The sequence below is a fragment of the Pipistrellus hanaki genome, assembly GCF_964339955.1.
Source record: "Pipistrellus hanaki genome assembly, chromosome: 17".
NCBI classification, from domain to species: domain Eukaryota; kingdom Metazoa; phylum Chordata; class Mammalia; order Chiroptera; family Vespertilionidae; genus Pipistrellus; species Pipistrellus hanaki.
The window spans coordinates 19,291,654-19,305,273 of record NC_140519.1 but is presented as its reverse complement, the minus strand read 5'-3'; the positions used below and the strand labels follow the sequence as shown (position 1 = coordinate 19,305,273).

Sequence of the window (13,620 nt, the reverse complement as noted above, 5' to 3'; positions counted from 1 at the left end):
TGTCCTGGCTTCCTTGATGTTTAATTCCTCCAGGTGCCTGCTCTGTGCCCCTGCATTATGTGGCAGTGGGAAAGGAACCGTGTGGCAGCATGCTACCTGCTCCACTCACACTACTTCCTGACCATGGTGTCAGCTGGCATTTCTTTTGCTGTTCTGTTCGAGGGAACTCACACAGCACTGCTTGTGTTTGATACCACTCCTATAATCACAGTGAATTTTGTGTGTTAATGTAATTTACAATGTGCTGATACCACTGAGGTAAAGCAGTCGCCCTGGCATTTAAAAAAATGTCTCTCAGGGAGACATAGGGTAAAGGGTCTGGTGGTGTAGACCTAGGTTCTATGAAGAAACTCAAAACCATGGCCAGAATGGGCACACTGGAGATCTGGCACTGTAGCTCAGACAACAGAAGCAGATGCAGACAGGTACTCTGCTCTTCTTAGAGAGGAGGCAGTTCACAAAGCGGAGGGTCCCTTTTTCCTTTTACATGTCCACAAATAACTCTTAAAATGATAAGGCCAGACCACAATGTTTAATATATGCATTACTTAACAACCTTGTCATTTGTTTTTGAACACAAGAATGTCAGATATGGAGAAAATCCATCATAAAGGATAGGAAACATGTTTAATGCCACTGCCTAAATTTTTTAAAGGGAAAATTTTACCATAAATGAAATGTAAGCTCTAAAAAATACAGTGTTCTAGGCGCTCACAGTTCCAGATTGCTAACTTTATAAGTTAAAGGTAGAAGTTATCCATACATAAACAAGGCCTCTTTTTCATTGATTCAGTCTTGTTCAAACCTTTGGATATTTCAATTTTCAGATTCCACAAGGTAAGGCTGGGTTTATCAAATATAAATAAAATGTTTAAGTCCATGATGTATTTATTGCAGCACTAAGAAAACAAATCAGTCAAATATTTACAACCTGGCTACAATATTTGAATGCCTTTTTCTTCTTCTTGTCTGATCACTATGGCAAGCACTTCCAGTATTGTGTCGAACAGGACTGGTGAAAAAGGGCATCCCTGTCTTGTTCCTGTTTTTAGCGGAAATGGTTTTAGTTTTTGCCCTTTGAGTATGATGTTGGCTGTTGGTTTGTCATATAAGATTTTTATTATGTTAGGTATGCTCCCTCTATTCCCACTTTGCTGAGAGTTTTTATCAAGAAGGGGTGTTGGATTTTGTCAAATGCTTTTTCTGCATCAATTGATATGATTATGTGATTTTTGTCTCTCAGTTATGTGATGTATCACGTTTATTGATTTGCCAATATTATACCACCCTTTCATCACCGAAATAAATCCCACTTGACCGTGGTGTATGATCTTTTTAATATATTCCTGGATCTGATTTGCTAATATTTTGTTGAGAATTTTAGCATGTATATTCATCAGGGATATTGGACTGTATTTCTCTTTCTTTGTAGTGTCTTTATCTGGTTTTGTGGTTAGAATAATGCTGGCTTCAGAGAAATGGTTTGGAAGTGTTCCATCCTCTTCAATTTTTTTGAATAGTCTGAGGAAAAGAGGTTTTAGATTTTCTTTGAATGTTTGGTAAAACTCCCATGAAGCTGTCTTGGCTAGGGCTTTTGTTTGCTGGAAGTTTTTTGATTACTGCTTCGATTTCTTCCATAGTTATTGGCCTATTCAGATTATTTTATTCTTCTTGATTGGGTTTTTGGAAGATTATATTTTTCTAGGAATATGTCCATGTTGTCTAGATTGTCCAGTTTGTTGGAATAGAGTTCATAGTATTTTTTTTTTTTTTTTTTTTTTTACAATCCTTTGTATTTCTGTGGGGTCAGTTGTTATTCACCTCTTTCATTTCTGGTTTTGTTTATTTGGGTCCTCTCTCTCTGCTTCTTTCTGGTCCTCTTTCTCTAGCCTAGCCAGAGGTTCATCAATCTTGTTTATCCTTTCAAAGAACCAGCTCTTGGTTTTATTGATCTTTTGTATTATTTTGTTTGTTTTTGTCTTTTGTTTTTTTTGGTCCCTATGAAGGGCAGCACTTTTAGTCAGTGAAAGATATTATTGACTTCCAAGTTGTGTGTACTTGTTTCTATTGATGTTCAGGTTCACTTAAGGTATTTGAATAGTCTTTTCAAAAGATTATTATAAATTGATTCCAGAGTACTAAATTTATTGGCATGGGAATGCTTAAATATAAACACTTTAAGACGAATATACTATAAAAAAAAAAAAGACGAATATACTGATGCCATTTACTGTAAGATTATATTTCAGAGATACTTACATGAAATGGCAGACCTTTAATTCAAGAGGAAATATAGCTCCCTCTAACCTCTTTCATGTCACGAAGAGAAAGCTGACCTCTAAAAATGTTACAGAAAACATTCTTCAGTTTCATACTTAAAACAAATTAACTTGAAATATTTTTCATCAAATTTTAATTAGCTTGTCTTGTTAGACTTGTTTAAACAGATTTTTGTTGAGAGATGTAGCATAGGTCATGACATTCATTTTTGTACTGGAAAAAAAAAAAGGACACATTATATGTGAGATTCTATGCTAGATGGCAAGAGACTACACCAGTGTACTTAATTATTGCCAGTAAATTTTACCCATAGGTTCGATATTGTTTTGTAATAGGGTAAAGCTTTCTGACTTAAAGTCTCAACTAGACTAATTTTGTAAAGTGTAGCAGTGGCCATTAGATTTAAACTTCAAGTTTAATCTTCAGAAAGTAGTTTAGGTTATTTACATAGGTTTGATAATTTTTCATTATGCCAAGTAAAGGCTTTATTTATTTATTTATTTATTTATTTATTTTTTAGGTCCTCGGGAATTTTAATGACCAAGTGTAAAGGAAGGGTGCGGAGAACCCATGCTAGATATTATATCGGGTCTAGTAATAATTAATGTCGTTTTCCAACATTCGTTTAAAATCTTGCTTGGCGTTGACTTGTATTGACATAACTTTCAAACACGTGGTATCTACAGAACGTGTGAAGTGCCATTAACAAGTTTTGCTTGAAAAAGTTTGTGTTTGGTTTGTTTTTGTTGCAAAACTAGGGCTAAGAAGATGGCGGATGAAGAGCATATTCGGCACTGCATGCTTTACGAGTTCCAATTAGGAAGAAAAGCAAGTGAGGCTGCAAAAAACATCTGTAGTGCTCTTGGTCAAGATGCAGTTAGCGCCAGAAAATGCCAGCGTTGGTTTGAGAAATTTCGCAAGGGAAATTTTTTGTTAGATGACAAGAGTGGTCGAGGCCGTGTGTCCAATTTTGATCAAGAAGCTCTTCAAGCTCTTTTGGTGCAAAATCCTCAAATTACCCAACAAGAGCTTGCGACAACTTTAAATTGTTCACAAAAAACAATTTCCAATCAATTGCGTGCACTTGGCAAAGTCCAAAAGTTTGGAAAATGGGTTCCTCATGAGTTGACAGACAACAACTGTAATCAAAGAGTCACAATTTGCAGTTCGCTCCTCTCTCGTCAAAACCGTTTGCCGTTTTTACAGCAAATTGTTACCGGAGATGAAAAATGGGTGCTGTATGTTAATTTGAAAAGGCTGCCTCAATGGTTGGACAAAAATGAGGCTCCGCAGCCCACGCCAAAACCTGACTTGCATGCGAAAAAAGTGATGTTGTGTGTTTGGTGGAATTTTAAAGGAATTCTTCATTATGAACTTTTACCACCTAACCAAACCATTACAAGTGCAGTGTATAGTGCCCAATTGGAAAGGTTAGCCCAAGCTTTAAGAGAAAACCCGCGCTGATTAATCAGAAGGGCGTAATTCTTCACCACGATAACGCACGACCGCATACTGCAAGAATCACTGCTGAAAAACTGCGCCAGTTGGAATGGGAAGTTCTCCCTCAACCTGCATATTCTCCTGATATTGCCCCTTCCGATTACCATTTGTTTCGTTCTTTGCAAAACTTTCTTCTTGGAAAAAAATTTAATAATGAAGAATGCTTCAAAAATGCATTGATCGAATTTTTTGCATCAAAATCACAAGAATTTTACAACAGAGGGATTAAAATGCTTCCTGAGCGTTGGGCACAAGTAGTAGAAAACAACGGCAACTATATTGTTGATTAAATTTTGTTGTGTTGTTTAAATAAATTCGATTTAAAAAAGTATTAGAAAACGACATTAATTATTACTAGACCTAATAGTTAGCTTTGGGAATCACATGGCCACTTAGATGGGGGATCTCTTTGACAGTGGGAGTCTGGTCACATCCTTCTCTAGCAGACACACTTGAGTTCAGGGAGACATCTCTCCACACCTGGGTCATCTTCACAGATCCTGGCTGGAGCTGATGGGGAAAAGTGTAACAGTGGCGGCCTTTGACCATTACCTGGTACTTATTTTGCAGCACTAAGAAATGCAGATCAGCCAAAACTGGTTTGGCTCAGTGGATAGAGCATCGGCCTGTGGACTGAAGGGTCCCGGGTTTGATTCCTGTCAAGGGCATGTACCTTGGTTGCAGGCACATCCTGATCGATGTTTCTCTCACATTGATGTTTCTGATTCTATCCCTTTCCCTTCCTCTCTATAAAATATCAATAAAATTTTAAAAAAAGAAATGCAAATCAAATAGTCGTCCAGCCCAGTCAGTGTGGCTCAGTGGTTGAGCATTGACCTACGAGTCAGGCAGGATGTTATAGTTCCATTCCCAGTCCAGGCATATTCCCGGTTGTGGACTCAATCCCCAGTATGGTCCATGCAGGAGGCAGCCTATCAATCATTCTCTCTCTTCTTCCTTCCTCTCTGAAATCAATAAAAATATATATTTTGAAAAATGGTTGGCCATCCACAAAGGGCATATCGGAGTATTTCACCTCTGATTTCTAGTTTCCAACCTGAAGGCTATTCACCACCACATAGCTGCCAAAGTATACTGGGAAATGAAAGGCATTGTCTGAGTTATCTTCAGTTCCAGTGTGGAAATCCATCTGCAGTTCTGGGTTTTTGTTGAAAAACGGGAGGTTCCCCTTTGATTGCCATTAAAGAACAGGACAAGTTTTTGTGTTTTCTTTGTATAGACAAGGACAAGTAAAGGACAATTTTTTTTGTACGGGACCTTTACCATTGTTGTGTCTTCTGCTGGGCAGCTCTTTCAAATTGTGTTCAGATGTGTGTGATCTTTACATTGGCAGATTATCAGTTAGGACATTTAAAAAAAATTAGGTAACACTAATCTGTCCCCATATCCTAAAAGGAAAGGCATTTTTATTTATTTTTTAATATATTTTTATTGATTTATTACAGAGAGGAATAGAGTTAGAAACATCGATCAGCTGCCTCCTGCACACCTCCCACTGGGGACGTGCTCGCAACCAATGTACATGCCCTTGACCAGAATCAAACCTGGGACCTTTCAGTCTGCAGGCTTACGCTATGTCCACTGAGCCAGACCGGTTTCGGCAGGAAAGGCATTTTTTATCAAAAAAGTTGGAAGAATATATTCTCAAATTAAACAGTAACTTTAAATTGAGTAAGTTTCTGTTTTTTACTTCATGGTCCTTCTTTTTCTTTTTCTTTTTGTTTGATATCAGACTGTATAGTGTCATTTGGGATGCACTGATAGAAGTGTACCTAATCTCTTACTATTCTGAGAAGAGGAAATTTTATTCTAATAGTTTAGCCAACTGAATAATTAAGAATGTCCTACTAATCTTGGACTCTCCTATATAACGGTCATATTCCTTTCTCATTGTGAATATAATTAGATGACAATTTCTTTTTTTCCTTTTTTTAAAATATATTTTATTGACTTTGGACAGAGAGGAAGGGAGAGAGATAGAGAGTTATAATAGAAACCAGTGAGAGAGAATCATCGATCAGCTGCCTCTTGCACACCCCCTACTGGGGATATGCCCACAACCAAGGTACATGCCCTTGACCGGAATCGAACCCGGGACCCTTCAGTCCCCAAGCCGATGCTCTATCCATTGAGCCAAACCAGTCTCGGCTAGATAACAATTTCCTTGAATAGTTCCCAAATATCTCCTAAAAATAAGCTCCAATGTAGTATATAGATTTTAAAGATTTTGCACTTTGATTTTATTGATTTTGGAGAAAGAAAAAGAGGCAGAGAGAGAAACATTGATCTGTTGCCTCCCATACATAGCTTGACCAGGGATGGAACCTACAACCTGGGTACATACCCCAACTGGGAATGGAACCTGTGACCCTTTGGTGTATGGGTCAATTGAGCCACACCAGCCAGGGCAAATTTTTGGCATTTTAAATTTAAGGACAGTTGTTATTATTGCTAACAGAGTTATTGTGGAACTATACTGATTTAAATAATTGTTACCTCAAAAACTTGTTGCTTTAGATCAGTGTTTCCCAAACTTCTCTCATGATGAGAATCACCTGGTGGAGTTGTTAAAACACAGATTCCTGAATCCCAACTAAGAAGTGCTAAACTAGAATTTTTGGGAACATATAGGTAAAATTGCATACCTAACTTAGTGCTCTGTATATAAAATCTGTCTTAGAGCACTAGTTAAGTATACAATTTTACCTATATGTTCCCAAAAATTCTAGTTTAGCACTTCTTAGTTGGGATTCAGGAATCTGTGTTTTAACAACTCCACCAGGTGATTCTCATCATGAGAGAAGTTTGGGAAACACTGCTTTAGATCTAAGTAGTATTGCAACTTAACCCCTTATCCTTATCTATAATAATAAAAGTGTAATATGCTAATTAGACTGGATAGCCGAATGGCATTCTGGGTGTCCTTCCAGGTGATCTTCTGGATGAAGCAGGGACTGTGAGAGTCCAGGCAGCCACTGTGGCTGCGAGGGCTGAGGCAAGCTGTCGCGACAGTGAGGGCCAAGCCCCTTGCATGAATTTTGTGCATCAGGTCTCTAGTTTTCTTATACTAGTACTGCTTTGTATTTCTGTGGTGCCAGTTGTTACTTCTCTTTCATTTCTGATTTTATTTGACTCCTCTCTTTTGTCCTGTATGAGTTAATCTTGTTTATCTTTTTAAAGAGTCATCTCTTGGTTGCATTGATCTTGTGTGTGTGTGTGTGTGTGTGTGTGTGTGTGTGTTTCTTTTAGATTCTATTTCGTTTATTTCTGTTCTGATTTTTATTATTTCCTTCTGCTCACCGCGCTTTTTTGTTATTTTTCTAGTCCTTTTAAAGTGTATGATTGGATTGTTTATTTGAGATTTTATTTTATTTCTTCAGGTAGGCCTGTAATGCTATGAATTTCCTTCTTAGGATTGCCTTCACTGAGTCCCAGATTTTGGGTTGTGTTTTTATTTCCATTTGTGTCAAGTTATCTTAAAAGTCTTTTAAAATTTTTATTGTTATTTTTTGTTAATCCTCACCCAAGGATATTTTTCCATTAATTTTTAGAGAGAGAGGGAGGGACAGTGGTGAGGGGGGAGAAGAGAGACACACAGATGGACAGGCTTGAAAAAGACACATCAATTGATTGCCTTCTGCATGTGCTCTCACTAGGCTGGGGATTGAAACCTGCAACCAAGGCACATGCCCTTGACCAGGAATTGAACCCGTGACCCTTTGGTGAGTGGGCTGATGCTCTAACTACTGAGCTACCGGCAGGGCTCAAGGTATCTTTTGATTCCTTCCTTGATCTTGTTGTTAACCCATTCATTGTGTAGTGATGTTTTATTTAGCCTCCATGTGGCCTTAATAACACACTACTAGATCATTATGTGTTTGTGTCTTTTTCAGCTTTTTTCTTGTAGTTGATTTCTATTGTAGTTTCATGCCATGGTGGTTGAAGATGCTTGATACGATTTCAGTCTTCTTAAATTTGAGACTTGTTTCATGTCCTAACCATGTGGTCTAAGCTAAAAAATGTTTCATGTGAAGTTGAAAAAAATGTATGTTCTGTTGCTTTGAGGTAAAATGGTCTGAAAATAATGTTAAAGTCATCTGATCAAATGTGCCATTTAAGACCACATTTTCCTTGTTGATTTTCTCTCTGGAAAATTTTTCCATTGATGTTGATGGCTCTTAAAATCCCTTACAATGACTGTATTACTATTGATCTCTCCCTTTATGTCAGTAAACATTTCTTTATATATTTAGGTGCTCCTATGTTGGGTGCATAAATGTTTATAAGGGTTATATCCTTTTGTTGGGTTACTGTTTTTGTCATTTTACTAGAGGCCTGGTGCATGAAATTCCTGCATGGGTAGGTTCCCTAGGCCTGGCTAGTGATAAGGGCCAATCTGTGAGCCGATTAGGGCTCCTGCTTGTACCCACCTTGACTGGGCACCACCCTCCCACTGATCGCTCCGCCGATTGCCCCACAGTGGTCAGCACATGTCTAACTCCCAGCAGGGGGGGCATTTGGGGGCGACCTGGCGGGCAGTGGGGGCAGTGAGGAGTGACCAGGCCGAGGTAGGGGTGGGAGGAGAAGAGGGCGGGCAGTTGAAGGTGATTAGGCAGGCGGGGTGGGATGGGGTGGGGCAGTTGGGGGCAATCAGACCATCAGGTGGTTAGGAGTGATCAGGCTGGGGGAGGGGAGCAGTTAGGGGCAATCAGGCAGACAGGCAGGTGAGCAGTTAGGAGCCAGCGGTCCGGATTGTGAGAGGGATGTCCAACTGTCGGTTTAGGCCCGATCCCTAAACCGGCAATCGGACATCCCCAAGGGGTCCCCGATTGGAGAAGGTACAGGCTGGGCTGAGGGGACTCACCCCCCCCCCCCATGCTCAAATTTCGTGCACCAAGCCTCTAGTTTTTTTTAATAAATGTCTTTATTTATGTTACTGATTTTAGAGAGAAAAGGAGAGGGAGAGAGAAAAATCAGTGATGAAAGTGAATTATCAATTGGCTGCCTCCTGCATGCCCCCTACTGGGGATTGAACCATGGCCTTCCAGTTCATGGGTTGATGCTCAACCAGTGAGCCACATCAGCCAGGCTATTACTCATAATTTAAAAAAAAAAAATTTTTTTATTGATTTTTTTACAGAAAGGAAGGGAGAGAGAGTTAGAAACATTGATGAGAGAGAAATATCTATCAGCTGCCTCCCACCACCCCCCCCCCCCCCCCCCCCCCCCCCCCACTGGGGATGTGCCCACAACCAAGTTATGTGCCCTTGACTGGAATCGAACCTGGGACCCTTCAGTGGAGGCTGACACTCTATCCACTGAGCCAAACCAGTTTCAGCTATTATTCATAATTTTGATAGTTTTTTTTTCTTATTCTTAAAGAAGACCATTTAACATTTTGTAAAAATATATTTTATTGGTTTTTTTTATGGAGAGGGAGGAAAGGGACAGAGAGCTAGAAACATCAATGAGAGAGAAACATCGATTAGCTGCCCCCTGCACACTTCCCTCTGGGGATGTGCCTGAAACCAAGGTACATGCCCTTGACCAGAATTGAACCTGGGGCTCTTCAGTCTGCAGGCCAACACTCTATCCACTGAGCTAAACCAGTCAGGGCTCCCTTTAAAATTTTATGTAATACTGGTTTGGTGATGAAGAACTCCTTTACATTTAAAGTAATAATGAAAAGTTATGTAGTTATTGCCATTTTATTAACTGTTTTCTGGTTGTTTTGTTATTCTTCTGTTTCTTCTTTTGCTCTCTTGCACATTGATGACTTTCTATTATATAATGCTTTGTTTGGATTCCTTTCTCTTTATTTTTTGCATATATGGTATAGGCTTCTGTTTTATTGTTCCTGTGAAGTTCAGATAATACCAAGCTATGTTTTGGCAGTCTATTTTAAATTGATGGTTGCTTAAGTTTGAACGCATTCTTAAAGCACTACATTTATTTACTACTCTCTCATTTGTTTTTTGTCATCATATTTTACATGTTTTTTGTGTAGGTGTCTGTATCCCTTGATTTATTATTGTATTTATGCATGATTATAAAACTATTGCCTTTTAATCTTCTTACTAGCTTTATGATTGGTTGATCTACTTTTACTAAGTGTTTGCCTTTATCAGTGATATTTTTTTCTTTCCGATATTTTCTTTATTTTAAAGTTTTGACCTTTTCTTTTTTCCTTAAAGGAGTTGCTTTAACATGCTGGTTTAGTAGTAATAAACTCCTTTAACCTCTTGTCTGTGAAATGATCCTTCTTGGCTGGTGTGACTCAGTGGTTGAGTGTTGACCTATGAATCAAGAAGTCACAGTTCAATTTCGGTCAGGGCACATGCCCGGTTTGTGGGCTTAATCCCCAGAGGGGGCATGCAGGAGGTAGCAGATCAATGATTCTCATCATTGATGTTTCTATCTCTCTCTTCCTCCCCCCTTCCTCTCTGAAGTCAATAAAAGTAAACTTTAAAAAATTCTGAGTGATAATCTTGCTGAGTAGAGTATTATTGGGTGTAGGATACTTTCCTTTCATCACTTTGAATATATCTTGCCATTCACTTCTAGTCTGCAAAGTTTCTGTTGGTAAATCTGATATTATTATGGGGTCTCCTTTGTTTGTAGCTAGTTGCATTTCTCATGCTACTTTTAATATTCTCTCTTTAACTTTGGCATTTTAATTATGATGTTGGTATGGATCTTTTTGGGTTCATCTTGTTTGGGACTGTTTCCTAGACTTGGATCAAAATTTTTTTCTTGCCAGATGAGGCAAGTTTTCCATCTTTTTTTCTTTTCTTAAAATAGTGTTGTTTTTTCCCCCTCTACTATCCCTCTTCTGCTTCTATGACTCCCCCATGAAGCTAATGTTGGTGCATTTGATGTTCCAGATGGTGCTTCTTATTTATTTTTCTAATAAATCTTTATTGTTCAGATTATTACAATTGTTCCTCTCTCCCCCCATAGCTCCCCTCCACCCAGTTCCCATCCCACACTCTGCCCTTAACCCCCACTGTCCTCATCCATATGTGTACGTTTTTTGTCCAGTCTTCCCGAATCCACACCCTTTTCCCCGAGAATTGTCAGTTCACTCCCTTTCTATGCCACTGATTCTATTATATTCACCAGTTTATTCTATTCATCAGATTTTTTATTCACTTGATTTTTAGATTCACTTGTTGATAGATATGTATTTGTTGTTCATACTTTTTATCTTTACCTTTTTCTTCTCTTCTTAAAGAATACCTTTTAGCATTTTATATAATAGTGGTTTGGCGATGATGAACTCCTTTAGCTTTTTCTTATCTGTGAAGCTCTTTATCTGCCCTTCAATTCTGAATGATAGCTTTGCTGGGTAGAGTAATCTTGGTTGTAGGTTCTTGCTATTCATCATTTTGAATATTTCTTGCCACTCCCGTCTGGCCTGCATAGTTTCTGTTGAGAAATCAGCTGACAATCATATGGGTGCTCCCTTGTAGGTAACTGTTTTTCTCTTGCTGCTTTTAATATTCTCAGTCTTTTGCTTTTGGCATTTTAATTATGATGTGTTTTGATGTAGTCCTCTTTGGATTCCTTTTGTTTGGGGTTCTCTGCGCTTCCTGGATTTGTAAGTCTATTTCTTTCACTAGGTGGGGTAATTTTTACGTCATAATTTCTTCAAATAGGTTTTCAGTATCTTGCTCTCATTCTTGAAGTTGTCCCAGAGGCTTCTTATACTATCTTCATATTTTTGGATTTTAAGAGCCAGCGAGACAAAAGGTGGGATCTGGTAGATTGTGTTCTGTCAGGAGTGGCAGTAGCAGTGGTGTCTTCTCAGGACCAGTTGTGTTGCAGTTTTGGATGTCTTTCCTGGTTTTGTAGCATGTTAAGTCAGGTTCTGGTAAGATTGTTATTTACTAGATATATTTTCATAAGTATATTTCCTACTTAAATTAGCCATAAGTAGGTTTTTGTTGCTTTTAAGAACTCTGATTGGGGAAAAAATACCTTAAAAAATCTGTACCATTAGTTTACTCAAAATTGATTATAAGCAGAATTGGTTTTCTCTTAAGTAAATTTAGACACAGTTTAAAATGTTTTACACTTGCCCTAACCGGTTTAGCTCAGTGATAGAGCGTTGGCCTGTGGACTGAAGGGTCCCAGGTTCGATTCCAGTCAGGGGCATGTACCTTGGTTGTAGGCGCATCCCTGGTCGAGGTTATTCCGGGGGAAGGGGGGGGGGGTAATAGATGTTTCTCTCTCGATGATGTTTCCAATTATCTCTCTGTAAAAAATCAATAAAATATATTTTAAAACATGTTTTAGACTAGACTTACTTTGTGAGACATGTTGCAGACAGTAAAGATTCTTAATAATTTCATCTTAATATTTGCATTTTAAAATTCTAGTGTTTTTTATGGACCATGAGCTGCTATGTACGCCTGAAGTACTTGAAATGCAAATTTGGAGACACTTTGCCATCTAAATGCTTGGCTGGATTAAGCGCCTAATTAGGATGGTTTTTCAACAGGTTGGAGTAAACATGCAATCGGTGAGTGCTCAAAATTCATTTTTAAAATATAGATAAGATTTTTTCCTGAGAAAGTGAAATTAATCTATATATGACCATCAATTCAGTATTTTTATGAACTTTTTATTTGCTTACTGTTTAAATGATAGAAGAAAATCTTTACCTAGCATTCTAAGTGAGGGAGTAACTTTCTGGGTTACACTGAAAACGTATTAGTATTAATTTGATTATTAAAAGCAACTTATTTGTTATTAGGGAAGAAAAGAGTTAAGTATATGTAGGAGTATTGAATGAAATATGTTTGATTAGCACAACTCAGTGTTGTGGAATTATTAATATTTAATGCTATATGATGTGGTTTATCATATTTAAAGTGAAAGGTAATTTATGTTTCCTATAATATTATAACTATAAACATGAAGAAAAAAACTAGCATAGTATGGTTATTCTCTGCTAAAGATGGGCTCCACTTTTTCAAGGTAAATCTCAGAACTTGCATGCTTTTTCATTGTATTTATATCAAAATACTCTGTTCCTTCAGGTGTTTAAGGTAAGCTAGAGAATTCTGTTCTACTGCTATTTGTTTTTTTTGTTCCTTAATATAGTTAATACTTTTATTTAAAAATCATGAGACTTAAAAAATATATATTTTCTGCTAAAACCAGTTTGGCTCAGTGGATAGAGCGTTGACCTGAGGACGGAAAGGTCCCAGGTTCGATTCTGGTCAAGGGCATTTACCTTGGTTGCGGCACATCCCCAGTGTGGGGTGTGCAGGAGGCAGCTGATCGATGTTTCTCTCTCATGGTTCTAACTCTCTATCCCTCTCCCTTCCTCTCTGTAAAATATCAATAAAATATATTTTTAAAAAATAAATATATTTTCAACATTATAATAGTGTATCTCTAAATACCCATTCAAAATATTCCCAGATTTAGCACAAATTGGTCACTTGTTCTTGTCTCTGTACATTTTTTTAAACCAGGTCTCTTCAGAAAAAATGACATTTAATGCTTAAATTTGAAAAATGTTCTTAATGTTTTAGGATGACCAGAGTTGTTGTTATTTTTTTTAAATCATTTGACCTATAAAATAAAAACTGAGCCCAGCTGGTGTGGTTCAGTGGTTGAGCTTTGACCTATGAACTAGGAAGTCACAGTTTGATTCCCAATCAGGGCACATTCCTGGATTTTGGACTTGATCCTCAGTGGAGGGCTTGCAGGAGGCAGTCAATCAATGATTCTCTCTCATCCTTGGTGTTTCTCTCTCCCTCTTTTCTATATGAAGTCAATAAAAATATATTAAAAGTAATAAAAATT

General features: G+C 37.9%; 1 protein-coding gene across 6 annotated transcripts in view; it reads left to right on the top strand.

Annotated features, from left to right (window-relative positions):
• The window catches only part of MTFR1 (mitochondrial fission regulator 1), a 49,924-nt gene that overhangs the window by 3,942 nt on the left and 32,362 nt on the right, over positions 1-13,620 (top strand). For 2 of the 6 annotated variants that reach the window (XM_084864401.1, XM_084864399.1), the window contains exons 2-3: positions 7,458-7,523; positions 12,183-12,325. In XM_084864401.1, coding sequence (XP_084720527.1) covers positions 12,260-12,325 — 66 coding nt within the window. In that variant the 5' untranslated portion in view covers positions 7,458-7,523; positions 12,183-12,259. Of the gene's footprint in view, positions 1-7,457; positions 7,571-12,182; positions 12,326-13,620 lie in introns of all 6 variants that reach the window. The other 4 variants (XM_084864400.1, XM_084864397.1, XM_084864396.1 and 1 more) reach the window with 2 other exon arrangements.